The sequence below is a fragment of the Trachemys scripta genome, chromosome 22 (genome assembly GCF_013100865.1).
Source record: "Trachemys scripta elegans isolate TJP31775 chromosome 22, CAS_Tse_1.0, whole genome shotgun sequence".
NCBI lineage: Eukaryota > Metazoa > Chordata > Testudines > Emydidae > Trachemys > Trachemys scripta.
This window is the reverse complement of record NC_048319.1, coordinates 15,861,573-15,887,125: the sequence shown is the minus strand read 5'-3', so window position 1 is coordinate 15,887,125 and position 25,553 is coordinate 15,861,573. Positions and strand designations below refer to the sequence as shown.

Here is a 25,553-nt window from a genome sequence, read left to right as displayed (position 1 = left end):
TCTACTTTTTAAACATTTTAATGGCACATCTCACCTTTTCCCAAGCTCTTCTGCCAGAAATATATACAATATTCTGGGTTCTGATTTGCCATGCACATTACGTAATGCATGCTGATTGAAAACATTACAGAAGTAGCTGTGCTGTCTCCTCTGTAAATATTAAAAGTTACTATGTGTCAATAATATATGGATATATACCTATCTCATAGAGCTAGAATGGACCTAGCACTGATTTTTGCCCCAACTCCCTAAACGGCCCCTTCAAGGGTTGAACTCATAACCCTGGGTTTAGCAGGCCAATGCTTAAACCACTGAGCTATCCGTCCCCTGATGACACCATCCCTCCATCCCATGACACCATGAAGCTGGGCTAGTCTTTATGAGTCCCAGTTAGGCAGCAGTGTTCACATCTCAAATGGGGGTGGGGGGGGGGAGTTGCAGGATTCACCATTCACTTCAGTGAATGGGCTGAGATCACGGTTGTTTGTTCTTTAAGGCTGAATCAGGCCAAAGGGAGAGTGTTACTGAAAATTCAGTTTGTGTGAAAACAGCCTCATTGAACTAAACTCATTCACTGCTACATGACCAAGTAGTAATGCCCGGCACTTATGCAGCATCTACAGCTGCAGAGCAAATGTTGTAATCTAAAGACACTGTGATAAGCAAACTAATAATAATGATAGGAAGGGTTTGTTACATGAATTTCAGCTTATACCCTAGATTCTTTGGTAGCTTTTTATTTTCCCATGCCAAAGGCTCAGTGATCACAAAATGATCCATGCAGTCTCCTGAGGGATGGGAGACCATAAAAAATTGATGAAGTACGTGCATAGTTTTTCTTTGTTTCCCTCAAGGAAAGAAGGATAGTTTTCAACAGAGCATTTCCTTTTTGTTTAAATGTAATAGCAAGTTTTATAGACACAGAAGTTAAATATGACAGCTAGAATTATAGTCTGGATTATGCCGCAGCTACACGGACTTTCACGGCATCCTCACCGTGAATCTGGATTATAGACTTTAATAATATACACGATTAAAAAGCAACTCAGCTTGTGTGTCAAACAGAGGAACAGCTCACCTTTCTCATAGAGTTGCAGCTAGCATGGGATGTGAAGGGTAACAAGACGGGATTCTACAGGTACGTTAGCAACAAGAAGAAGGTCAGTGCAAGTGTGGGACCCTTACTGAATGGGGGAGGCAACCTAATGACAGATGATGTGGAAAAAGCTGAAGTACTCAATGATTGTTTTGCCTTGGTCTGCACAGACAAGGTCAGCTCCCAGACTGTTGCACTGGGCAACCAGTATGGGGAGGAGGTGAGCAGCCCTCAGTGGTGAAAGAACCGGTTAAAGACTATTTAGAAAAGCTGGACATGCACAAGTCCATGGGTCCAGATCTAATGCATCGGAGGGTGCTGAGGGAGTTGGTGGATGTGATTGCAGAGCTATTGGCCATTATCTTTGAAAACTCGTAGCGATCAGGGGAGGTCCCAGACAACTGGAAAAAGGCTAATGTAGTGCCCATCTTTAAAAAAGGAAAGAAGGAGAACCTGGGGAACTACAGACCCGTCAGCGTCACTTTAGTTCCAGGCAAAATCATGGAGCAGGTCCTCAAGAAATCCATTTTGAAGCACTTGGAGGAGAAGAAGGTGATCAGGAACAGTCAACATGGATTCACGCAGGGCAAGTCATGCCTGACCAACCTGATTGTCTTCTATGATGAGATAACTGCCTCTGTGGATGAGGGGAAAGCAGTGGATGTGATATATCTTGACTTTAGCAAAGCTTTTGCTATGGTCTCCCACAGTATTCTTGCCAGCAAGTTAAAAAAGTATGGATTGGATTAATGGACTATATGGTGGATAGAAAGCTGGCTAGATTGTCGGGCTCAATGGTAGTGATCAATGGCTCAATGTCTAGTTGGCCGGTATCAAGCGGAGTGCCCCAGGGGTTGGTCTTGGGACCGGTTTTGTTCAACATCTTTATTATTGATCTGGATGATGGGATGGATTGCACCGTCAGCAAGTTCATGGATGACACTAAGTTGGGGGGAGAGGTAGATAGGCTGGAGGGTAGGGATACGGTCCAGAGTGACCTAGACAAATTGGAGGATTGGGCCAAAATAAATCTGATGAGGTTCAACGAGGACAAGTGCACAGTCCTGCACTTAGGAAGGAAAAATCCCAGGCACTGCTACAGGCTGGGGACTGACTGGCTAAGCAGCAGTTCTGCAGAAAAGGACCCGCGGATTACAGTGGACAAGAACCTGGATATGAGTCAGCAGTATTCCCTTGTTGTCAAGAAGGCTAATAGCATATTGGGCTGCATTGCCAGCAGATCGAGGGAAGGGATCCCCCACTACAGAAAGGATTTGGATAAATTGGAGAGAGTCCAGTGGAGGGCAATGAAAATGACTTACGAGGAGAGGCTGAGGGAACTGGGCTTATTTAGTCTGCAGAAGAGAAGAGTGAGGGGGATTTGATAGCAGCCTTCAACTACCTGAAGGGGGGCTCCAAAGAGGATGGAGCTCAGCTGTTCTCAGTGGTGGTAGATGACAGAACAAGAAGCAATGGTCTCAAGTTGCAGTGGGGGAGGTCTGGGTTGGATATTAGGAAACACTATTTCACTAGGAGGGTGGTGAAGCACTGGAATGGGTTACCTAGGGAGGTGGTGGAATCTCCATCCTTTGAGGTTTTTAAGGCCCAGCTTGACAAAGCCCTGGCTGGGATGATTTAGTTGATGTTTTGAGCAGGGGATTGGACTAGATCTCCTCCTGAGGTCTCTTTCAACCCTAATATTCCATGATTCTATAAGTCTATGATAAAGAAAACAAGACAGAGAAGAAAAATTTGCAGGGATTTCCTCTCTGAACCTGCATCATAGAATCATAGAATTATAAAATCTCAGGGTTGGAAGGGACCTCAGGAGGTCATCTAGTCCAACCCCCTGCTCAAAGCAGGACCAATCCCCAACTAAATCATCCCAGCCCAGGTTTTGTCAAGCCTGACCTTAAAAACCTCTAAGGAAGGAGATTCCACCGCCTCCCTAGGTAACCCATTCCATTATTTAAAATATTTTTATTCTATTTATTTCAACTTGGTGTAAGAAGTTGTTATAAGATACAAGAAGGCTTGCTCAAAAGTGTTATCTTATTAAACTGACCTGAATGGATTAAATGTACATTATGACATGTTATCACACTATTACACACAACATTTCAATGGCCTTCACTACACAGCAGGGATAAAATGGTTTTTACTGACGGCCCTATAAATTATAGAATTGTGGAAAGTAAACATGGAATAAGCCTTTACCAAAGGTCGCCTAGTCCATCCCTAAACCAGGGGGAAATGTTCCCTGTAATATATCCTCTAGTGATTGGAACTGGGCTTTAAAGTAAACAGCCTACTGAGATGAACAAAAGACAACCATGCACCCCTTAGTATGACTGTTTCAGTCTTTTTTGCAAACACATTGTGATACCAGATTTACATTCTGCTTTGCAACAGGAAGGACTAACTCACCTTTTTTTTAAACTAAAGTTTAGATTCTGTACAAAACTGAAAAATCTGTAAGAAATCCATGGAAATCTGTAAGAAATCCATGGTCATATCCTAAATCCTTTGGATTTCTAGTCCTCTGCTCGAGGCTTATTTCTCCATTATGAAGGTAATGAAGAAGATTGCAGTATCATAATCCAGAGACCCCAGGAACAGCAGTAGAACCCTAGAACTGACTGGTTGCTAACTGGACTTCTGTTCGGAAACACTTTTGCTAGTGTATCCTGGATGGCCTCAGTGGTCTCTGGATATGGCAGCACACGTCTTTCCCTCTCTGTCTAGCTCTCAGCTGTGCCTAGTCAGCTCAGATTGATGACTAGCTGCAAGTTGCATGTCAAGGGCTTGTATCAGGACTAGATAATTCAGTCTCTTTCCTGGGAGTCAGTTCTGCAGCACTGCTAGAGCTGGGCTACCCAAACCCTCCTTTCTGTCCATCTTCCCAGCCACTCGTTTGAGCTATCATGTTAAACTGAGCCAAATAAGCCTCCCAGGGAGTTTTTGCATTACTGGAGCTGGAACAGCCCACCCTCTCCCCTCTGCACTGGGATACAAGCAGGGTAGAAAACTGTTGTAAATGTCCAGTTTATCCAAGTGCTTTGGCTGGCTCAGTTCCTCATGCAGGTGGCTGCCTTCCATTGTGATCTGTGACCCTTTGATTTCCTTCTGGAGATGAATTTTCAGCTCCTTAAACCCTTGCTATAGCTGATGTCGGTAAGCTAGTTCCAAGTTGGCTAACGCTTGCCTGGTCTTCACTATTTCAAGGGAAAACTTCTGCTCTATGGCAGTTAAGTTGCTGGTCATCTCTTTGTTCTGTCTTACCGTTCCAGCTTGGGAGCTTTGCAGCTGGGCCTCCCAATGAGTCTGAACTTCATAGTTAGTTGTTCCAAAGGAGATTTGACCTCTGCCTTCGGCCCTTTCTGAAAATCCTCCAGATGATTCTTTATTTCCTTTCAATTCTTGTTTTAAAGTATTTTGTCCATCTTTGGTTTTTGCAAGCCTCGCCATCACTGTACATCTCGGCTCATGAGGAATGCCAGCTCACCATTGCTCTCCTTAGACACTGGCTCCTGCCCCTGACTCTAGTGTTGCCCCTTTCTGACCAGAGTGGCCAATCAAATTTCAGGGCTTTGGGGATGTAAAAAATGGAAGTGAAAAATGATGGCATCTGGGATTTTCTTTGATGCAATTATGATGAATGTGGGAATTTTGGTAATATTTTTATGATTTCTGCGTGCATCTCATTTTCTTTCTGGGCTTTGCATTGCTGTGTACTAGAGGTAAAGAGAAGGGATGAGGTGTTTAACTCATGTAGAAGCCTGGTTGGAGACCAGAGTCAATAACTAAGGGCTTGTCTACACTTGTCTACACAGCGGTACAGTTGCAGCGCAGACGCAGCACCAATGCAGTGGTTCAGTGTAGACACTACCCAGCTGATTGGAGGGGCTCTTCCATCGGCGTAGGGAATCCACCTCCCCGAGAGTCGACAGCTAGGTCAAGGGAAGAATTCTTCCACTGACCTAGCGCTGTCTACACAGGGCCTTAGGGCAGCTTAATTACACCACTCAGAGGTGTGTATCCCAGTGAGCAAACCGCCATCATTCAGCATACTGCCTTTTGTGTGGTTTTGGCAATGCAGGGTGGGGCAGAAATGAGTTGTGCAGGGGTGACTGGGAGAAAGGGATCAACTTCCCATAATGCAATTTCTCCTTCCCATAATACCAGGGCTGTCCTTAGGCATACGCAGCATAGGCGGCTGCATAGGGCACCCAAAAATTTTGGGCACCATTTTCCTAGCTGGCCACAGTTGGAATCCTCTCTTCTCTGGTGCTGAGTTTGCTGTGGGACACCAACCAATTCAAGGTTGGTAGTGGCATTCACAGAGTAGCTGCAGAGGGTGGAGTGCTGCATCTGGGCCTGAGAAACAAGCATTGAATGGTGGGATTGCAGGGTAATGCAGGTTTGGGATGATGAGCAGCAGCTGCAGAACTTTCAGATGCGCACGGCCACATTCCTGGAGCCGTGTGCGGAGCTCACCCAGCCCTTCAGTGCAGAGACACCAAAATGAGAGCTGCAGTGACAGTGAAGAAGTGAGTGACGATCACAATGTGGAAACTTGCAATGCCGGATTGCTACCGGTCAGTGGGAAGTAATTTTGGAGTGGGAAAATCCACTCTGGGGGTGGGTGTCATGCAAGTGTGCAGGACCATTAATTGTCTCCTGCTACTCAGGACTGTGACTCTTGGCAACATGCAGGACCACAGATGGATTTGCACCTATGGGATTCCCGAACTGTGGTGGAGCAACAGACAGTACACACATCCTTATTTTGGCCCAAGAGCACCTTGCAACATCCAGCACAAATCAGTTAGACATAGGGGCCCTGATCCACAAAGGTATTTAGATGCCTAAACCCAGGACTTCAAGATGGCTAAGTCCCAGTTTTAAGCTCCACGGTGATCCACAAAACTCCTGCCGAACACTGTAGGCATCAAACCTCACTCCGCACCTAAGTAGTAAAGGTAAACTTAGGTAGACTATTTATCCATAGTGGAACAGTCACTGGGGGGTGGGGAGCAAGAGAGTCTGTAGTCCAGTTGTTAGGGCACTCACCTGGGAGGTGGGAGACCCAGGGTCCAGTCCCTTGCTCCAGTCCAGAGTAGAACAGCTTCAGCATGAAAAACAGAGGGTCCCCCATCAGAATAGCCCATTGCACAGTGGCTAGAGCAGCCTGCTGAGCTGTGGGAGGCCTCTGTTGAAAGCCTTTCCCGCACTCAGCAAGAGGCAGGAATTGAACTTGGGTCTCCCACAGCCCAGGTGAGCCTTCTAACCACTGGGCTAAAAAGCTGTGTGGTGGCTCCTCCTGTGACCGTTTTATGTGGAGGGAGGCAGGCACCTAACTCATTCTCACAAGAAACGATGTAGGGACCTAAGCTGCTGGACTCCTGGGCAGAGGTTTGCATTTGGGGATTGCTAAGCAGACGTAGGTGTCTATCTCCCTGAGGGGGTAGGGCTTAGCACACCCCTACTGCTTGCTGGCATCTCCCTTTGGCTACCTTAGGTGGCTCCTCACCTGGCATGCTGACTTCTGTGGATTGCATTCTAAGTCACCTATTCACTGTACCGGAAACCTGGGTGCCAGCTCAGGCTTTGTGGATCACAGTCCTGTGCTGGTGATTTGCTAGGTGCCTAAAAGTTAGGTCTTGCGACTCCTATGTCCTTTTGTGGAGTTGGGCCAGGACTACTCATTTGCAAGTACAAAAAAGCAGGCTCATTGATGGGTACAGACTGCACCTCCAACAGGGAGGACAGACTTCAGCCATTCTGATATGTACCAATAACCTAACTGCATGGGCAGTATTGTCCTCACAATGAGCATTCACAAAAATGTACACCAGTGTCTGAACCTGACTGTACTCCCCTGCTCAAAGTCCAGAAAGCTTGTGGGACAAGTGACCCAGAGATTTCAGCAGGATTTGTAAGCCTAGCAGCTGAGCTCAGTATTCATGATTATGCTACAGAGAGCAGCATCACTTGCAAGCAAACCTAGGCCAGATATGTTCCATTTGGCAGCTTAAAAAAAGAAGCAGCTAGACAAACTCACTGTGAAGGCAACATGGGAGTCTCAGGAAGTTAGTGCAGATCCTCATGTTATAAATTACAGATTTGAAGATTATTCCGATCACCTAGGAAATGCTACACAGAGAACTACACTATAAGCAATTCAGTGCATCAGCTTATCACTTGGCGGGTTGGAGAGGACTTTTCTGCTCCCCATCCCAATCCCTCATGTACCCATTCAGGTGCATTAGGTGGATTTAACCTTCACCTGAAGCATCGTGTACTGGCTATTGCCAAGGCAGAATACCAGACCAGGGAAACTCAGTTCTGCTATCCTTAGCTGAAGAAAACTTCCCCTGACTTGGATGAGAGTTGCTTGAATAAGCACAGCAAAGATCTGGCTGTAGGTGGTCCAGTGATTTGATCTGGTATGGAATGAAGCTCTCAGCCTAGCAGCTCTGCTGAATATTTACGATTACATTCTGCATCATGCAGGTGGTAAGCTCTCTGACCCAAGGTAGGTGCTGTTTTATTCATTACTAGTTTGTTCAGTGCCTGGCAAAGTGGGGCCCCAATCCTTGACTGGGCTTCCTGGGTGCTACCAAAATAGAACTAATAAATAATGATAAAACTAAAGCAGTGGGAGCCCAGACTGCAGACCAGTGGTCTGATACAGCCCTGCAGTTATTGACGTAAGAGCCTCAGAAGTTCATTTGTAGGTGCTCAGCATGCTATATATGTCATCCTGTATTCCTGTTTTCAATCAACCACAGAAAAGGGGACTCAGTCACTCCTATGTAATGCCACCTGTATGAAGTGTGACTGCAGGATGTAACATGAGCTGTTTGAAGGCAGAAAAGTTGTCTGCATGTGTATATATGTTTATACAAACATCATATTTGGTTTTTTTCCTGAATATTGGCCTTTTATCTACCTTACACCCATGTGAATGATTTCAAAGCTGCCCTTAACCTCCTTGCAAGCTCCTCAGTGCATGAGCAGACACCGCAATAAACAACAAAAAGGGAATTCTTACATGCTGATAGACACTATTACTGTTTTATTACACCTCTTTCTCCTACTCAGATCTCACATGCTAAGCAGGGTCAAGCAGAGATTTACTTTACACAGAATTTTTCACACGCAGAGCTCAAAGCACTCTGAAAAGGGTAAGTGTAATTACGCCCATTTTACAGGTGCAGAAAATGGAAGCACACAGGGATTAAGGTTCAAATTTTCTAAAGATGCTTCTAATTTTACAACACAGCATCTCATCAGAGCACTCGAATCCTGGCTGCCTTTGAAACCGCTGAGTGAGTTGGCCACAGGTAGTTAGCAAATCTTTGGCTGGATTACTGATGCCCAGAGCAGTGCTCTAGCCACTGCACCAGTTTTCCAAGGAAAAGCAATAGCTTCTAGGAAGTAGTGGTGGCGATTCAGTAGGAGACATCACTCATATACAGCCACTGCTCCAGCATGAGGGGGAGCGGGGCTGGGGAAGGCTGTGCTGCTCTCTTTTGGGTGAGCCATACACGTGAAGTCTGAGCCATTTGTGGCCAGTAAAGATCCCATGCCACTTTGCATAAAGGCCTGTCCTCTCTGCAGAGTTACCGTTGGTGATCAGCACCCAGCTTAGCCTAGCCTGGGCGTGAGGCAGCGCCCTACCAACCTGACTTACTGCAGCCCAGATCCTTCAAGCTACTTGAGGTCCTCTGTAGAAGTTTTGGTGCTTACAACCACCCATTAGGTGCTGCTGACATTTTCAAAACTGCCACTCAGCTGCCACCTGCCCCCTGGGTGCCTACGTTCCTGTCGCTCAGCTTTGCAGAGCTGCCTAAGCCCTGATGCCCCCCAGCCATGACTCACAAGCTGCTAGGGGCCCTAGCTTAAGCCCCAGGCGGGATTCTCACAGTTGGCAGGGTGACACTGATCTTGGCAGCAGAGCTAATCCTATAGGTCTGCTCAGATCATCCCAAACACCTGTGGCCTGCCAACCCTCCTCAGCAGGGCTGGAGGGAGGCCACTGATGGGTGGAGAGGGTGTGCGGGGTCAGCAAAGCACCTACACAAAATATACCTGAGGGCACAGGGGAACATAGGTTGATATGAGAGAGGTAGCGAGTATCACCAGGTAACCTGCAGAAGAGCTCTGTGGAATTCGAAAGCTTGTCTCTGTCACCAACAGAAGCTGGTCCAATAAAAGATATTCCTGTCTCTCTAATATCCAGAGACCGCCATGGTTACAACGCTGCCAGCGAGAGATGGTTTTGTCTGCTGGGACTTCCTAACTAGCTGCCTTGGTTTGGTGCCTAACTCCAGAAAAGGGTTTGCTGCTGAGGGACACGCGTGAAAGGAGGTGCCTGGCTTTGGCCCAGCAGCTGCTTACGCACCTGCCCCCCCCACCTCTCCTTAGCATCTCCCACGGGCTAGCCTAGGCAGCTCCCTGCTCAGCATCCTGGCTCCTGAACAGCTCTTCCTTAGGCACCTATCTCTCCTGCTGCACTGCGGGGCTGAGAATTGCACTGGGCAGCAGGGCACCTAGGAGTTAGGCAGCGCAATGCTGAACAGAACAACACCCCACTATCCTTAAGGCTCCAGACCTGCATCTTCACTGGCGCTGCATCCCCCATGTGCATCACGAGGATTTCTGGAGGGACTCCTAGGGTCCTTTGTGCTGCAGTGCGATGACCCACTCTAGGATGTGTTTTGCAGTGCGTTGTGGTAGAACATGTCTGTCCTTCTGGGCACAGGGGGGAATTGAGGGAAGGTGTGATGCTTGGGAGACACCCAGACTGGAAAGTGGTTCTGTTCAGGGCCACCCAAAGGATTCAGGGGGCTTGGGGCAAAGCAATTTCGGGGGCCCCTTCCATAAAAAAAAAGTTGCAATACTATAGAATACTATATTCTCATGGGGGCCCCTGCGGGGCCCGAGGCCTGGGGCAAATTGCCCCACCTGCCCCCCCCCTGGGTGGTCCTGGTTCTGTTACTGCCTGCCCTGTAACTTCCGGATGACTTGGAGCTATGTGGCTCTGGCTCAGAGCCCTGATACCAGTAGCTCCCTCACAAGCACAAGGTCTCACCCTGGCTCTCACCAGCCTAGTTACTTCTGGCAGGGTGACCCCAACAGCCCTTCCAGACCCAAGTCTTCCTAAATCTGTCCTCCCAGAGCTCTGAATAGCCAGATGCCTGGCCCAGTCCCCACTGGTTCATCACCCAGAAGGCGTGAAACCTGTCCCCAGTTCTCAGCTCACTGCAGTACACACCTTCTCCTTAGGCTGCCACCTTGACGTGGTGGAGAAGTTTGCATATATTTAAAACCCTAAGAGCGATGGTGTCTGGAGTCCTGTACTCCTGGTAAGGTCTCCCATGGCAGTAAGGTCAAAGGCAAGGTACCAAAGTGCAGCCCAGCACAACACAACTCAGTGTAATACCTCAATGGCAGAACAGGCAAATGAAGCAGAATCAGCTTCGGCTGCGAAGGTGGACGAAGGCTGCAAGGGAGGAGAAACCTCTGGTCATCTTGGACCTTCTTGCCACTGGACACAGGTGCCTCTTCTGCCAAGATTTGTGTGGCTGCTGGTGCACATCAGCTCCCCCACATTAAACTACTCATACGCAGGCTTCTTTTACAGGAAGAACTTTTCCCCCACCCCTACCCATAAAAGTCCTGCGGCGATGGGTAAGTAGTGATGGGGATAGGTGAAGTGATCACCAGGAGTCCCTAGTCACAGACCCACATGCAGGTGGTGACTGCAAGACAGTCGTCATGTGCCCCTGGACTGGGATAGGGGGCATTTTTGGCAGCAGCGGTCATGACTGACCAGGCCTTTATAGGAACCCCTGTGCTCACCCCATACGGGGAAGGGGCTAGAAAAGGTGCCCCAAACATAGGCTGTCCCACCATACCTGACTAAAGAATCGCATCCAGAGGGATCACTCCCAATGAGGTCGAAAAATAAAAATTTGTTTCTTGCAACTTGGAATGTTCATACTCTGCTAGACGGATCAAAAAGTGAAAGACCCAAACACAGAACAGCAATTGTTGCTCGAGAACTCTCGAGGTACAACATTGACATCACTGCTCTCAGCAAAACAAGACGTGCAGATGAAGGCCACTTGAGGGAAGAGGGCGGTGGTTACACTTTCTTCTGGAAAGGAAAACCAGCAAGCGACAGACGAATACTCAGTGTTGGCTTTGCAATCAAAAACCTTCTAGTCAACCAACTGACTGAATGCCCCCTCGGCATAAATGAGTGCCTTATGACCCTCTGCATCCAATTGGTCAATAAGTCATTTGCCACAGTGCATATACACCAACTCTTGACGCTGAAGAACAGAAAGAATCCTTCTACACTGATCTTCAGGGCTGGCTCCAGGCACCAGCCTACCAAGCATGTGCTTGGGGCAGCACCTGGAAGAGGGCGGCGCTCTGGCCCGCCGGGGACAGCGGGGCCCTGGCCGGGCTCTCCGCCCTCCTCCCGGCGCTCAGGCCGGTCAGGGAGAGCGGGGCCCCGGCCGCGCTCTCGGCCCTCCTCTCGGCGCTCCGGCCGGTCGGGAAGAACAGGGCCCCGGCTGGGCTCACCGCCCTCCCCCCGGCGCTCCGGCCGGCCGGGGAGAGTGGGGCCGTGGCCAGACTCGGCGCACTCCCCGCTGGGGGCGGCGGGAGGCTTTTTTGCCTGGGGTGGCAAAAAAGCCAGAGCCGGCTCTGCTGATCTTGATAAAATTTTGTTATCCATTCCAAAAACAGATAAGATAATCCTCTTAGGGGACTTTAACGCAAGAGTTAGCCAAGATTCTAATGTATGGAGTAGCACCATTGGGAAGGAAGAAGTGGGCAAGACCAATTCCAATGGCATCCATCTACTCAGCAAATGTGCAAAGCACGACCTTGTGATCACAAACAGAATCTTCAGACAAAGCAACTAGTACAGAACAACTTGGCAACATCCCCACTCAAAATAGTGGCACCTTCTACTCCAGGGGTAGGCAACCTATGGGACATGCGCCAAAGGTGGCATGTGAGCTGATTTTCAGAGGCACTCACACTGCTCGGGTCCTGGCCACCAGTCCGGGGGGCTCTGCATTTTAATTTAATTTTAAATGAAGCTTCTTAAACATTTTAAAAACCTTATTTACTTTACATACAACAATAGTTTAGTTATATATTATAGACGTATAGAAAGAGACCTTCTAAAAACATTAAAATGTATTACTGGCACACGAAACCTTAAATCAGAGTGACTAAATGAAGTCTCGGCACACCATTTCTGAAAGGTTGCCGACCCCTGTCCTAGACTATGGCATTGTAAGAACACAGGGTTGCAGAGATGTCCAAATCACCCATGTCATGAGAGGAGCCAATGATTGCTGGATTGACCACCACCTGCTGAGGTCAGTCATGTCCATCAGGATTGCACTGAAACATAGAAAGCAATCCAAATCACACAGATGGCAATACAACATCCAAAGACTTCAATCCTCAGTGCACCAAGAGAACTTCCAAACACTCCCCAGTGAAAAACTGGCCATATGCACACCTGGAAATGACAACACACGTGTCAAAGAAGACCGGGGAAGCCCTAAAACAGACCATCCATGAGGTTTGCGAGGAATCCATTGGCCTTGCTACCCGCTGCCATCAGGTCTGGTTTGACAACAACATTACAACCCTTTTGGACCAGAAGAGAAAAGCTTTCTGCAACTGGCAAAACTGACCGCTATCCAGTCAGAAGCAGAGCTCTTTTCATCAGCTAAAAGCTGAAGTTCAAAGGAGGATCCGAGAAATCAAAAGCAAATGGTGGGAGGACAAAGCAAAAGAAATTAAAACATTTGCTGACAGACATGATATGAGGAGCTTTTTTTGTGAGACAAAGACCCTGTACAGACCAAGCTCATGTGGCCTCACACCTCTGAGGTCCAAAGATGGTCCTGCCCTTCTTAAAGATAACGAATCCATCAAAGAGCACTGGAAGGAACACTACCAAAAGCTTCTAAATCAAGAATCATCTGTGAGCAGGGGTGAAAGTAACTTTCAGGACTTACCAGTACCGCTGGTGTCCTGAGGGGGGCGGGGCCTCATCCGGAAGAGGCTGGGCCTTTCAAGATTTAAAGGCCCTGAGGCACCGGCTGTGGCTTGGAGCCCCAAGGCCTTTAAATCAACCGGGGGCTCCCAGCTGCAGAGGTGGCTGGGAGCCCCTGGGGCTCAGGGGCAAATTAAAGGGCCTGGGCTCGGCCGCCGCGGAGCTCTGAGCCCTTTAAATTCCAGCCCCAGCCTGGCTGCAGAGCCGCCGGTGGGATTTAAAGGGCTCTGGGCTTCCCGTAGTGGCGGGTGTTCCCGGCCCTTTAAATCCTGGCCCCAGCCCGGCTGCCGAGCCGCAGGCGGGATTTAAATGGCTCTGGGCTCCCTGCAGCAGCGGGAGCTCCCAGCCCTTTAAATCCTGGCCCCAGCCTGGCTGCCGAGCCACAGGTGGGATTTAAAGGGCTCTGGGCTCCCCGCTGTGGCAGGAGCTCCCAGCCCTTTAAATCCCACCCACAGAAGCCGGTGCAGTCCGGCACGGCGTACTGGCTCTTGCCGGTACGCCGTACCGTACCGTACCGGCTTACTTTCATCTCTGGATGACACCAGCGACTCCATCCCTCAGCACCCAATCTGGGAAACTCTTGCCAACCCACCAACCCCTTGGGAGATCTGCAAAGCAATTAAACAAATGAAGAACAATAATGCACCATGTCCTGATGGCCTACCAGCTGAAGTACTCTAGGGGTGTGTCTACACTATGAAATTAGGTCGATTTATAGAAGTCGATTTTTAGAAATCGATTTCATACAGTGGATTGCGTATGTTCACACTAAGCGCATTAAGTTGGCAGAGTGCGTCCTCACTACCATGGCTAGCATAGACTTACGGAGCTGTGCACTGTGGGTAGCTATCCCACAGTTCCTGCAGTCTCTGCCGCCCATTAGAATTCTGGGTTAAGCTCCCAATGCCTGATGGGACAAAAACATTGTCGCGGGTGGTTTTGGGTACATGTCATCATTCGCCCCTCCCTCCGTGAAAGCAACGTCAGACAATTGTTTTGCGCCTTTTTTCCATGCAGACTCCATACGATGGCAAGTGTGCAGCCCGTTCAGCTCAACTCACCGACACTGCCACTGTTGTGTCCTGGGTGCTGCTATCAGCAGACGGTGCAGTAGGACTGCTAACCATCGTCATACCCCACTTCCGCTGCAACTCTGCTCTGCTGCTCTTGTCTCCATGTTGTCTGTTGTGCTCCTGGGTACGTGTGTTTTTCCTCGGGAAATGTGCACAGTGCTAACCATTGTCCTCCACCGCTTCCACTGCAACTCTGCTCTCCCACTCTTGTCTCAATAGCGAATTTCTCCATGTTGTCTGTCATGGGCTCCCGGGTATGTGTGTTCTTCCTCGGGAAATGTGCGCGGTGCTAACATCGTCCTCCACCGCTTCCTCTGTATCTCTGCTCTCCTGCTCTCCTGGTGCCATGAATCCACCTCACAGGTCCTCTCGTCGTTCTGTATAAATATCTATTCTTGTGGCATCCGTTGTCACCCACCGCTTCCACTGCAACTCTGCCCTCCTGCTATCCTGCAGATGCCCACTCAGCTCACCGCTGCTGTTGTGAGCATTGTAAACACCTTGAGCATTATCCTGCAATATGTGCAGAACCTGCAAAAGCAGGCGAGGAGGCGACAACAGCGCGATCATGATAGTGATGAGGACATGGACACAGACTTCTCTCAAAGCACAGGCCCTGGCAATTTGGACATCATGGTGATAATGGGGCAGGTTCCTGCCATGGAACACCAATTCTGGGCCCAGGAAACAATCACAGACTGGTTGGACCGCATATTGTTGCAGGTCTGGGATGATTCCCAGTGGCTGCGAAACTTTTGCATGCGTAAGGGCACTTTCATGGAACTTTGTGACTTGCTTTCCCCTGCCCTGAAGTACAAGAATACCAAGATGAGAGCATCCCTCACAGTTGAGAAGCGAGTGTCTCTGGAAGCTTGCAACGCCAGACAGCTACCGGTCAGTCGGGAATCAGTTTGGAGTGGGTAAATCTACTGTGAGGGCTGCTGTGATCCAAGTAGCCAACGCAATCACTGAGCTGCTGCTATCAAGGGTGGTGACTCTGGGAAATGTGCAGGTCATAGTGGATGGCTTTGCTGCAATGGTTTCCCTAACTGTGGTGGGGCGATAGATGGAACCCATATCCCTATCTTGATACTGGACCACCTCGCCAACCAGTACATAAACCGCAAGGGGTACTTCTCAATGGTGCTGCAAGCACTGGTGGATCACAAGGGACATTTCACCGACATCAAAGTGGGATGGCTGGGAAAGGTGCATGACACTCGCATCTTCAGGAACTCTGGTCTGTTTGAACAGCTGCAGGAAGGAACTTACTTCCCAGACCAGAAAATTACCATTGGGGATGTTGAAATGCCTACAGTTATCCTTGGGGCCCCAGTCTACCCCTTAATGCCATGGCTCATGAAGCCATACACAGGCAGCCTGGACAGTAATAAGGAGCAGTTCAACTATAGGCTGAGCAAGTGCAGAATGATGGTAGAATATGCATTTGGACATTTAAAAGCGCGCTGGTGCAGTTTACTGACTAGGTTAGACCTCAGCTAAACCAATATTCCCATTGTTATTGCTGTTTGCTGTGTGCTCCACAATCTCTGTGAGAGTAAGGGGGAGATATTTATGGCGGGGTGGGAGGTTGAGGCAAATCGCCTGGCGGACGATTACACACAGCCAGACACCAGGGCAATTAGAAGAGCACAGCTGGGTGCCCTGAGCATCAGAGAAGCTTTGAAAACCAGTTTCATGACTGGCCAGGCTACGGGGTGACAGTTCTCTTTGTTTCTCCTTGATGAAAACCCACCCCCTTGGTTGACTCTACTTCCCTGTAAGCCAACCGACCTCCCCCCTTCGATCACTGCTTTCAGAGGCAATAAAGTCATTATTGTTTCAAAATCATGCATTCTTTATTAATTCAGCACACAAATAGGGGGAAAACTCACAAGGTAGCCCGGGAGAGGTGGGTGAGGAGGGAAGCACTGGGTGGCGTGCTGGATGAGGGGAGGAGGGAAGGACAAGGCCACAGTACAGTTCAAAACTTATTGAATGCCAGCCTTCTGTTGCTTGGGCAATCCTCTGGGCTGGAGTGGCCGGGTGCCCGTAGCCTCTTCCCCCCCATGTTCTTGGGCGTCTGGATGAGGAGGATATGGAACATAGGGAGGAGGGCAGGTGGTTATACAGGGGCTGCAGTGGCGCTCTGTGCTCCTGCTGCCTTTCCTGCAGCTCCACCAGACACCTGAGCATGTTAGTTTGCTCCGCCATTAGCCTCAGTATTGCATCCTGCCTCCTCTCAGCGTGCTCTTCCCTCCTCTCATCGCGTTCATTTAATGCTTTCCTGGACTCTGCCATTGTTTGCCTCCATGCATTCTGCTGAGCTCTTTCAGTGCAGGAGGACTACATGAGTCCCGAGAACATGTCATCGTAAGTGTGTTTTTTTCACCTTCTAATCTGCGCTAGCCTCTGGGACGGAGATGATAGGGGGAGTGTAGAAACATTTGCAGCTGCAGGAGGAAAAAAAGGAGGAGGAGTATTTAAAAAGATACATTTTAGAGAACAAAGGGAAGACTATTTCACACTGAATCAAGTGATTCACATTACATAGCACATGTGCTTTTGCTACAAGGTTGCATTTTGCCTCTTATATTGAGTGCTGCTGGTTTGGTGTGAGACATCACACACGCTTAGCTGGGCAACAGAATTCGGCTTGCAGGCAGCCATGGTAAGGCAAAGGGTTTCGGCTTCTTCAACCTTCATAACATGTGGGAATGGTTTCAAACAGCAGCACCCTCCTTTCCCATACCAAGCAAAGCCTATTGGGTTGGCCATTTAAAAGGAGGGGTTGCGGTTTTAGGGTGAATGTGCAGCACAATCCAACCCCCTCCCCCAATTCTCTGGGATGATCGCTTCACACCTCCCACACCACATGGCTAGTATCAGGGAAGATCCCTATCAGCCAAAAGCGAACAGCTCAGCATGAATGGGCCTCCCCTCACCGCGTGGCTAACAGTGGGGATGATTTCTTTTCAACCAAAGGCAAAGAACCCAACAGGAACGGGCACCTCTGAATGTTCCCTTGAACAAATTTCCCATATTTCAACCAAGTGATCATGAACGATATCACTCTCCTGAGGCTAACACACTGAGATAAAGAATGGATGTTGCTTGAATGCCACCAAAGCCCGGGCCCATTCGCTGCAATGCTTTGTTCTGCAATGATTCCAGACTACTTGCTCCTGGCTTGGTGTGGTCAAGTGTCCTACCATGGAGGGCGGAATAAGGCTGCCCTCCCCAGAAACCTTCTGCAAAGGCTTTTAGAGTAGCCCCAGGAGAGCCTCATGGAGATGTCCCTGGAGGATTTCCGCTCCATCCCCAGACACGTTAACAGACTTTTCCAGTAGCTATACTGGCCGCGAATGCATCCCAAGTCTTCAGGGAAAATTAATCATTAACATGCTTGCTTTTAAGCCCTGTATTATATTTATAAAGGTGAACTCACCAGAGGTGCCTTCTCCGGCTTCATGGTCCGGGATCCTGCCTTGGGAGGGTTGGGAGGGTATTGGCTCCAGGGTGATGAACAGTTCCTGGGTGCTGGGGAGAAGGGATTCTCTGCTTGCCTGCTGTGCGCTATCCTCAACCTCTTCCTCATCATTATTTCCTCATTCACAAAATCCTCATCCCTGTTGCGTGAGACTCCCCCCTTGCAGGTGTCCACGGAGAGTGGTGGGGTAGTGGTAGGCCCCCCCCCCCCAGAATTGCATGCAGCTCATCATAGAAGCGGCATGTATGGGGCTCTGACCCAGAGCGACTGTTTGCTTCCTTTGTTTTTTGATAGGTTGCCTGAGCTTAATTTTCACATGGCACTGCTGTGTGTCCTTGTTGTAGCCTCTATCCCTCATGCCCTTGGAGATTTTGGCAAATATATTGGCATTTCATCTTTTGGAACGGAGTTCTGCCTGCACGGATTCTTCTCCCCATAAAGCGATCAGATCCAGTACCTCCCATTTGGTCCATGCTGGAGCTCTTTTGCGATACTGGGACTGAATGATCACCTGTAAGAACATAACATAAGAACATAAGAATGGCCGTACTGGGTCAAACCAAAGGTCCATCTAACCCAGTATCCTGTCTACTGATAGTGGCCAATGCCAGGTGCCCCAGAGGGAGTGAACCTAACAGATAATGATCAAGTGATCTCTCTCCTGCCATCCATCTCCACCCTCTGACAAACAGAGTCTAGGGACACCATTCCTTACTCTGATGATGTTGATGAGCTCTGCATGATCACCTGTGCTGATCTGCTCATCACCCTGGCCAAACAGGAAATTAAATTCAAAAGTTCCTGGGGCTTTTCCTGTCTACCTGGCCAGTGCATCTGAGTTGAGAGTGCTGTCCAGAGCGGTCACAATGGAGCACTCTGGTATAGCTCCCGGAGGCCAACACTGTCGAATTCCATCCACACTACCCCAAATTTGACCCAGTGAAGTCGATTTTAGTGCTAAACCCCTCGCCGGGGAGGAGTACAGAAATTGATTTTAAGAGCCCTTTAAGTCGACAAAACAGGCTTGGTCGTGTGGACGGGTGCAGGGTTAAATCGACCTAACGCTGCTAAATTTGACCTAAACTCATAGTGTAGACCAGGGCAAAGTGGGGGGAGAAAAACTGACTAACAAGCTTCACTTGCTTCTCAAAATCTGATGCACCGAAGCAATCCCTGCTGACTTATGTAATGCTAACATCGTCACCATTTTCAAAGAGGGAGACAGGGCTGCCTATCGAGGCATTGCCCTCCTCTCCATTGCTGGAAAGATTCTTGCTAGAATCTTACCGCATCGCCTGCTCCCTCTTGCAGAGGAAGTACTGCCAGAGTCCCAATGCGGCTTCAGACCATCACGAGGCACAACCGACATGATTTTCGCAGCCAGGCAGAAATGTCAAGAACAACACCAGGAGCTGTATATGGCCTTTATCGATCTGACCAAAGCCTTCGACCCCGTCAACCGTGAGGCTCTGTGGAAAATCATGTCAAAGTTTGTCTGCCCAAGCAAATTTATCACCATTATAAGACTCCTCCATGACCAGATGACTGCCTTCATTCTGTGCAGTGGATCTACCTCTGAGGCCTTTTGGGATGGGTTGGACCCCCTGGGATGTCACCTGGTGTGCTGGGACGCCACTGACTCAGACTGTTCTGCCAGCCTGGGCCTCCTTTACCTGGCCTTGCTGGGCTCGGCTCCCCAGCCTTTTCCAGCCAAGCACACAGGCAGGACCACACCCAGCTGCACAGAGGGAAGGCTCAGCTTAAGGGGCTTGCCACAACACCCAGATGTCCACCCCTCCTTGGAGTACAAACCCAAAATTATATGAAATTCACCTCTTCCCTCAGTGTGGAGGAGGGTGTACACAACTTCTCGCCTCCCCCCCCCCAGTTAGAAATCACATAAACTGGGTTAAATTTATTAATTATAACAGGTATATTTTAAGTAGTTAAGGAGGTAGCAGACAGAACAAGGCAGATTATAAAGAAACTGAAACAGAGCACGCAAACTAAGCTTAATACACTAAAGAAACTGGTTCCATGTAAGTTCTCACCCTAAATGTGGTTCTAATAATCTCCGTCACAGGCCAGACGCCCTTCCAGACTGGGTCCAGTTCTTCCGCCAGTTCAGTCTTAGTTGTTTCCAGCAGTCATCTTGGGTGGGGTAGCCGGGGAGAACTCACAACCTGGATTACCTCACTCCCCACCTTTAAATAGGATTTACATAAGGTGGGAGTCCTTTGTTTCCCTAGTCTGACCTCCCTTCCCTTACAGGGGAAAGTTACAAGAAGTCCCAGGTAATGTTTTAGTATCAGGTGACAAGACCACCTGACTCTATAGGGCCCCTGTAGCCATTCTTCACAAGCTGATCCACAGGTTCACAGGAAGACTAAGCTCTTTTACAGTCCATTGTCTCTTGCTGATGGGCCATCAGCCCTGTCAGGCTTTTCCATTGTTGTACCTGAAGTGTTAGCAGGGGGCGTCACCCACAGTAGCATAGTTGAAATACAGATACATAGTCAATAGTCCTAATTTCAGATACAGAAATGATACATGCATACAAATAGGATAATAGTATTCAGTAAATCATAACCTTTCCAATGATATCTCACATGAGATATCTTGCATAAAGTATATCTCAGTTATATCATATTCATATCATAAGCATATTTTCATAAAGAATATGGAATCACACTTTTGTCATGTGAAATGGCATAAAACAAGGCTGTGTACTGGCACCCACCCTTTTCTCCATTTCAGTTAGCAGGGACGAAAACGTTAACGCAAGACGGTCTACCACAGGGCATTGGCATCCAATATTGGATTGACAGCAACCTCTTCAACCTTTCTTGTCTCCGTGCCAGAACTAAAGTAATATCGGCAACAATAACCAAACTCCAGTATGCAGATGATTGTGCTGTAGTTGCACACTCAAAGGAGGATCTTCAAAAGCCCTTAATTGCTTCTCTGAAGCTTACAAAAGCCTAGGGCTAACTCTGAACATGGGCAAAACAAAAGTTCTCCAGTCAATCATCAGACCCAGCAAGGAAGATCTACATCAACAAAGAAGAACTGGAAAACGTAGAATACTTTGCCTACCTTGGCAGCCATCTCTCACAGACGGCAGACATAGATGTCGAGATTCAGCATGGAATTTGCTGTGCCAGCCTTGCCTTTGGCAGACTGTCTCGCCAGGTGTTCAACAATCACAACATCAGAATATACACTAGATTTAGTTTTAAAGTGGTGCTAATCCCAACTCTCCTCTATGGCTGTGAGACTTGGGTGACGTACAGAAAACACCTGAAAAACCTGGAATGCCAGCACCAGCACTTTCTCTGGAAGATCCTCAACATAAAGTGGGAGGATCATCGCACTAATGTCAGTGTCCTCACAGAGGCTAACATCTTCAGTGTTGAGGCCCTGATTATCCAGCACCAGCTGAGGTGGAGCAGGCACTGGGTGTGCATGTCTGATATATGCTTACCAAAACAACTGCTGTACGCCCAACTCACCAAAGGAAAAAGGAAACAGGGAAGCCAAAAGAAACGCTTTCAAGACACCCTCAAGATAAACATCAAGAGTTGTGGCATCGACACCACACATTGGGAGACAGCAGCCCAGGGGAGGGATAACTGGCCAAGTCTTGTCAGGGAGGGAATGTCCACTTTTGAGGAAAATCACCTTGTCCTGGTTGCAGAAAAACGTCAGAAATGAAAGGAAAGACAACTGTCACGCAGCAATTGTGGCCCAGCCCTGTCTTCCAACACCACCCGCAACATCTGCTAACGAGCCTGTGGCTCAAAGATCGGATTCCTCAGTCACCAAAGGACCCATGAAAAATAAAACCTGTGAAAGATCATCCTCGACCTCAAGGGATCGCCGACAACGCAGCACACTCCATTTGCACAACAGAGACCTGCTTGGGGTAAAAATAAACAAAAAGTGTATTTTATAGAAAAGCCCCAGATTCAAGGATAAAATAGTGAGGGAAAGCCTTCCAGACAAGTTACACAGAAAAGAAACAGAAAGATGTAACCTCAATTCCGTACATTCAGCAAGGTCCTGCAAGCCAGGGCTGCACTGAACCTCCCTGCAAACAAAGGGCCTGGCAGATGGCATGGAGAGCATAGAGACAGCAGGAGAAAATGGAGAAAGGCCCAGCAGGAAAAGGAGATGGAGATGCACAAGGACATAATGGGGCTTCTCAGGCAGCAAACCCAAACACTGCAAACTCTAGTTGACCTAGAGGTCCAATAATCACAGACTCACCACCTTTTGCAGTCCTCGGAGACTTTACGGGGGCAGCTTCCTACACCCCCCAACATTCCCCAAGACATCAGAGTTGCATCCTTACCCTGTCCCTGCACCCTGGGGGACAGTCACAGTTTCACATACACTGACCTGTTAGAGCCATGGTTGGTATCTGTGTAGTCAAAATGCACAGAAATGTTAGCTGCCTTTCTCATTTTAAAGTTTTGTTCCATTAATTTATGTTAGAAATTAGTACTGTATTGTCCTTTGTTATTTGCACATTGAGTTCTTTTGCACTGTTTTGTCACTCAATAAAATACTATTGTTTGAAAATAAACCCATCTTTATTAGTTCCCCATACATACTGCAGAATGTATAGTGGTACTTAAAACACCCAGTACATGTAAATGTACAGCACCACAGAACTCATATGTTCAACAAAACACTCAGTTATAGACTCGTAGATTTTAAAGCAAGAAGGAACCATTGTGATCATCTAGTCTGACCTGCACATTGCAGGCTCCAGAATCTCACCCATCCACTCCTGAAATAGACCCCTAACCTCTGGCTGTGTTACTGAGGTCCTAAAATCATGATATAAAGACTTCAAGTTACAGAGAATCCAGCATTTACACTAGTTTAAATCTGCAAGAGACCCGTGCCCCATGCTGCAGACAAAGGCGAAAAGCCCCCAGGGTCTCTGCCAAACTGACCTGTGGAAAATTCCTTCCCAACCGCAAATCTGGCGATCTGTTCAACTTTGAGCATGTGGGCAAGACCCATCAGTCAGACATCTGGGAAAGAATTCTCTGTTGTAACTCAGAACCCTCCCCATCTAGTGACCCATCTCCAGGGGTTGGGACTTTTGCTACTAGCAGTCACCGATGGGCCACATGCCATTGTAGGCAGTCCCATCATCCCATCCCCTCCATAAACTTATCAAGCTCAGTCTTGAAGTCAGTTACGGTTTTTGCCCCCACTGCTTCCCTTCCAGAACTTCACTCCTCCAATGGCTAGAAACCGTCGTCTAATTTCAAGCCTAAACATGTTGATGGCCAGTTTATATCCATTTGTTCTTGTGTCAACACTGGTGCTTAACTTAAATAACTCCTCTCCCTCCCTGATATTTATCCCTCTGATGTATTTATACAGAGTGATCATATCTCCCCTCAGCCTGGACCCTGTGATCGACCAATACACCCAGGTTTTTCTCCTCCTCTGTTGCTTCCAACTGATACATCCCCAGCTTATAGCAAAAATTCTTGTTGTTAGTCCCTAAGTGCGTGACCTTACACTTTGCATTATTCAATTTCATTCCATTTCTATTACTCCAATTTTCAAGGTCATTCAGATCTTCTTATATGATATTCCGAGCCTCGTCTGTATTGGCAATACCTTTCAACTTTGTGTCATCTGCAAGTTTTATTAGCACACTCCCACTTTTTGTGCCAAGGTCACTAATGAAAATGTTAATTAAGATTGGTTCCAAGGCCGATCCCCGAAGCACTCCATTAATAACATCCCTCCAGCCTGACAGTTCATCTTTCAGAATGACGTGGTGTAGTCTCCCCTTTAACCAGTTCCTTATCCATCTTTCAATTCTCATATTAATCCCCACCTTCTCCAGTTTAATTTATAATTTCCTATGTGGAACCATATCAAATCCCTTATTGAAATCCAGATAGATTAGATCTACTGCATTTCCTATGTCAAAAAAATCAGTTATCTTCTCAAAGGAGATCAGGTTGATCTGGCATGATTTACATTTTGTAAAACGACATTGTATTTTATCCCAGTTACTATTAACTTCTATGTCCTTAAATACTTTCTCTTTCAAAAAATGTTCCAAGACCTTGTATATTACTGAGGTCAAATTAACCATCCTGTAGTTTCCTGGATCACTTTTTTCCCCTTTCTTAAAAATAGGAACTATATTAGCAATTCTGCAGTGATAGAGTACAACTCCTGAGTTTACAGATTCATTAAAAATCCTTGCTATTGGGCTTACCATTTCATGTACCAGTTCCTTTAATATTCTTGGATGGAGTTTATCCGCTTTCTTCCCAATAAATTGTTTGAGTTTGAATTCCACCTTAGATGTGTTAATTTCTACTTCCATATCCTCATTTCCATTAGCCACCCTGCCACCGTCCCTCAGCTCCTCATTGCCCTTATTAAAAATTGAGGCAAAGTATTCATTTAGGTGTTGGGCCATGCCTAGATTTTCTTTAATCTTCACCCCATCTTCAGTCTCTAGCAGTCCCACTTCTTTCCTTGTTTTCGTTTTATTTATATGAGTATAGAACATTTTACTGTTGGTTTTAATCTCCTTTGCAAGGTCCAACTCTGCTTGGCTTTTGGCAGTTCTCACTTTTTCCCTACACTTTCTGACTTCCAAGTGGTAGCTTTCCTTGCTGATCCATCCCATCTTCCATTCCTTGTAGGCTTTCTGCTTTCTCTTAATTACCTGTTTAAGATGCTTGCTCAAATCTAAAATGGCATCACCTCTTGTTGATTCAGTGACTATGTGGTGAAGAAATCTGTCAGTTTTCATTATTAATAGCATTTGTCCACCATTCTATACCTGGGAAATTAAAGTCTCCGATAAGCACAAAATTCCCAATAGTATTTATGTAATTAAAAACATTAAAGAGGTCTCTATCCATATCCAGATTGGATCCTGGGGGTCTGTAGCACACCCCAAGCACTAGCCCACTGGAGCGTCTGTTAACTTTCTTCCTCAATGTGATTTTGACCAAAATCAGATTTTATTTTATCTATTCCATCACTTCTAATTTCTTTACAGTCTATCTCCTCATTAATATACAGAGCTTCTCCACCATCTTTACCTTTATTTGTCTTGCCCAAATAGCACATACCCTTCAATATCTGTACTCCAGCCATGACTACTATTCCACCATGTTTCTGTTATCCCTCTAATATCTGGTTTCATTTCCTGCACCAATGGTTCTAGTTGCTCCATTTTGTTACCCAGGCTCCTTGCATTGGTGTACAGACATCTTAGTTGCTTTTGCTTGGCTTCGCCCAGATTCCTCGCCCAGTTAGGTACAGTCATTTTACTGCCAGTATTGCCTATCTGACTGCTAGTGTCATTAGTATCAGCACTATATTTCCTCTTAATGTCCATTCTCCTACCCATTGCTGTTCCTTTCTCCATTGCTGCCAAATCCAAGTAAAATTCAGAGGGAGTGGGGATACATATTCCTTCCTGCTGTTGTGGATGCTATTTGACATTCTTTTGATCTAGGGATAGTGTTGCAGCAAAAGACAAGGCAGAGGCTGCAGCCGCCGTAGAGATTCCCCACTACCTGGTAAAATCATTAAGAGCTGGGCTAAGTGGTAGTACCTCAGAACATGGTATTACAGCTAGACACACATAGGAGAACCAATGGCCTGGTGTTTAGGATACTCACCTGGGAAGTGGGAGATGCAGGTTCTAAATCCAGCAGAGCAGGGATTTGAAAACAAGTCTCTCACGTCACGGGTGAGTGCCTGAATGGCTGGGCTATTCGGTGCCCTGAG

The 25,553-nt window shown here is 47.6% G+C and overlaps 1 protein-coding gene across 1 annotated transcript in view; it reads left to right on the top strand.

Moving 5' to 3' along the window:
• Nucleotides 1-19,126: 19,126 nt before the first annotated feature.
• Nucleotides 19,127-25,553, top strand: part of LMNB2 (lamin B2) — a 151,321-nt gene continuing 144,894 nt past the window's right edge. The window contains exons 1-2 of the mRNA XM_034755603.1: nucleotides 19,127-19,220; nucleotides 20,031-20,053. Of these exons, the coding sequence (XP_034611494.1) occupies nucleotides 19,127-19,220; nucleotides 20,031-20,053 (117 nt within the window). The remainder of the gene's footprint in view (nucleotides 19,221-20,030; nucleotides 20,054-25,553) is intronic.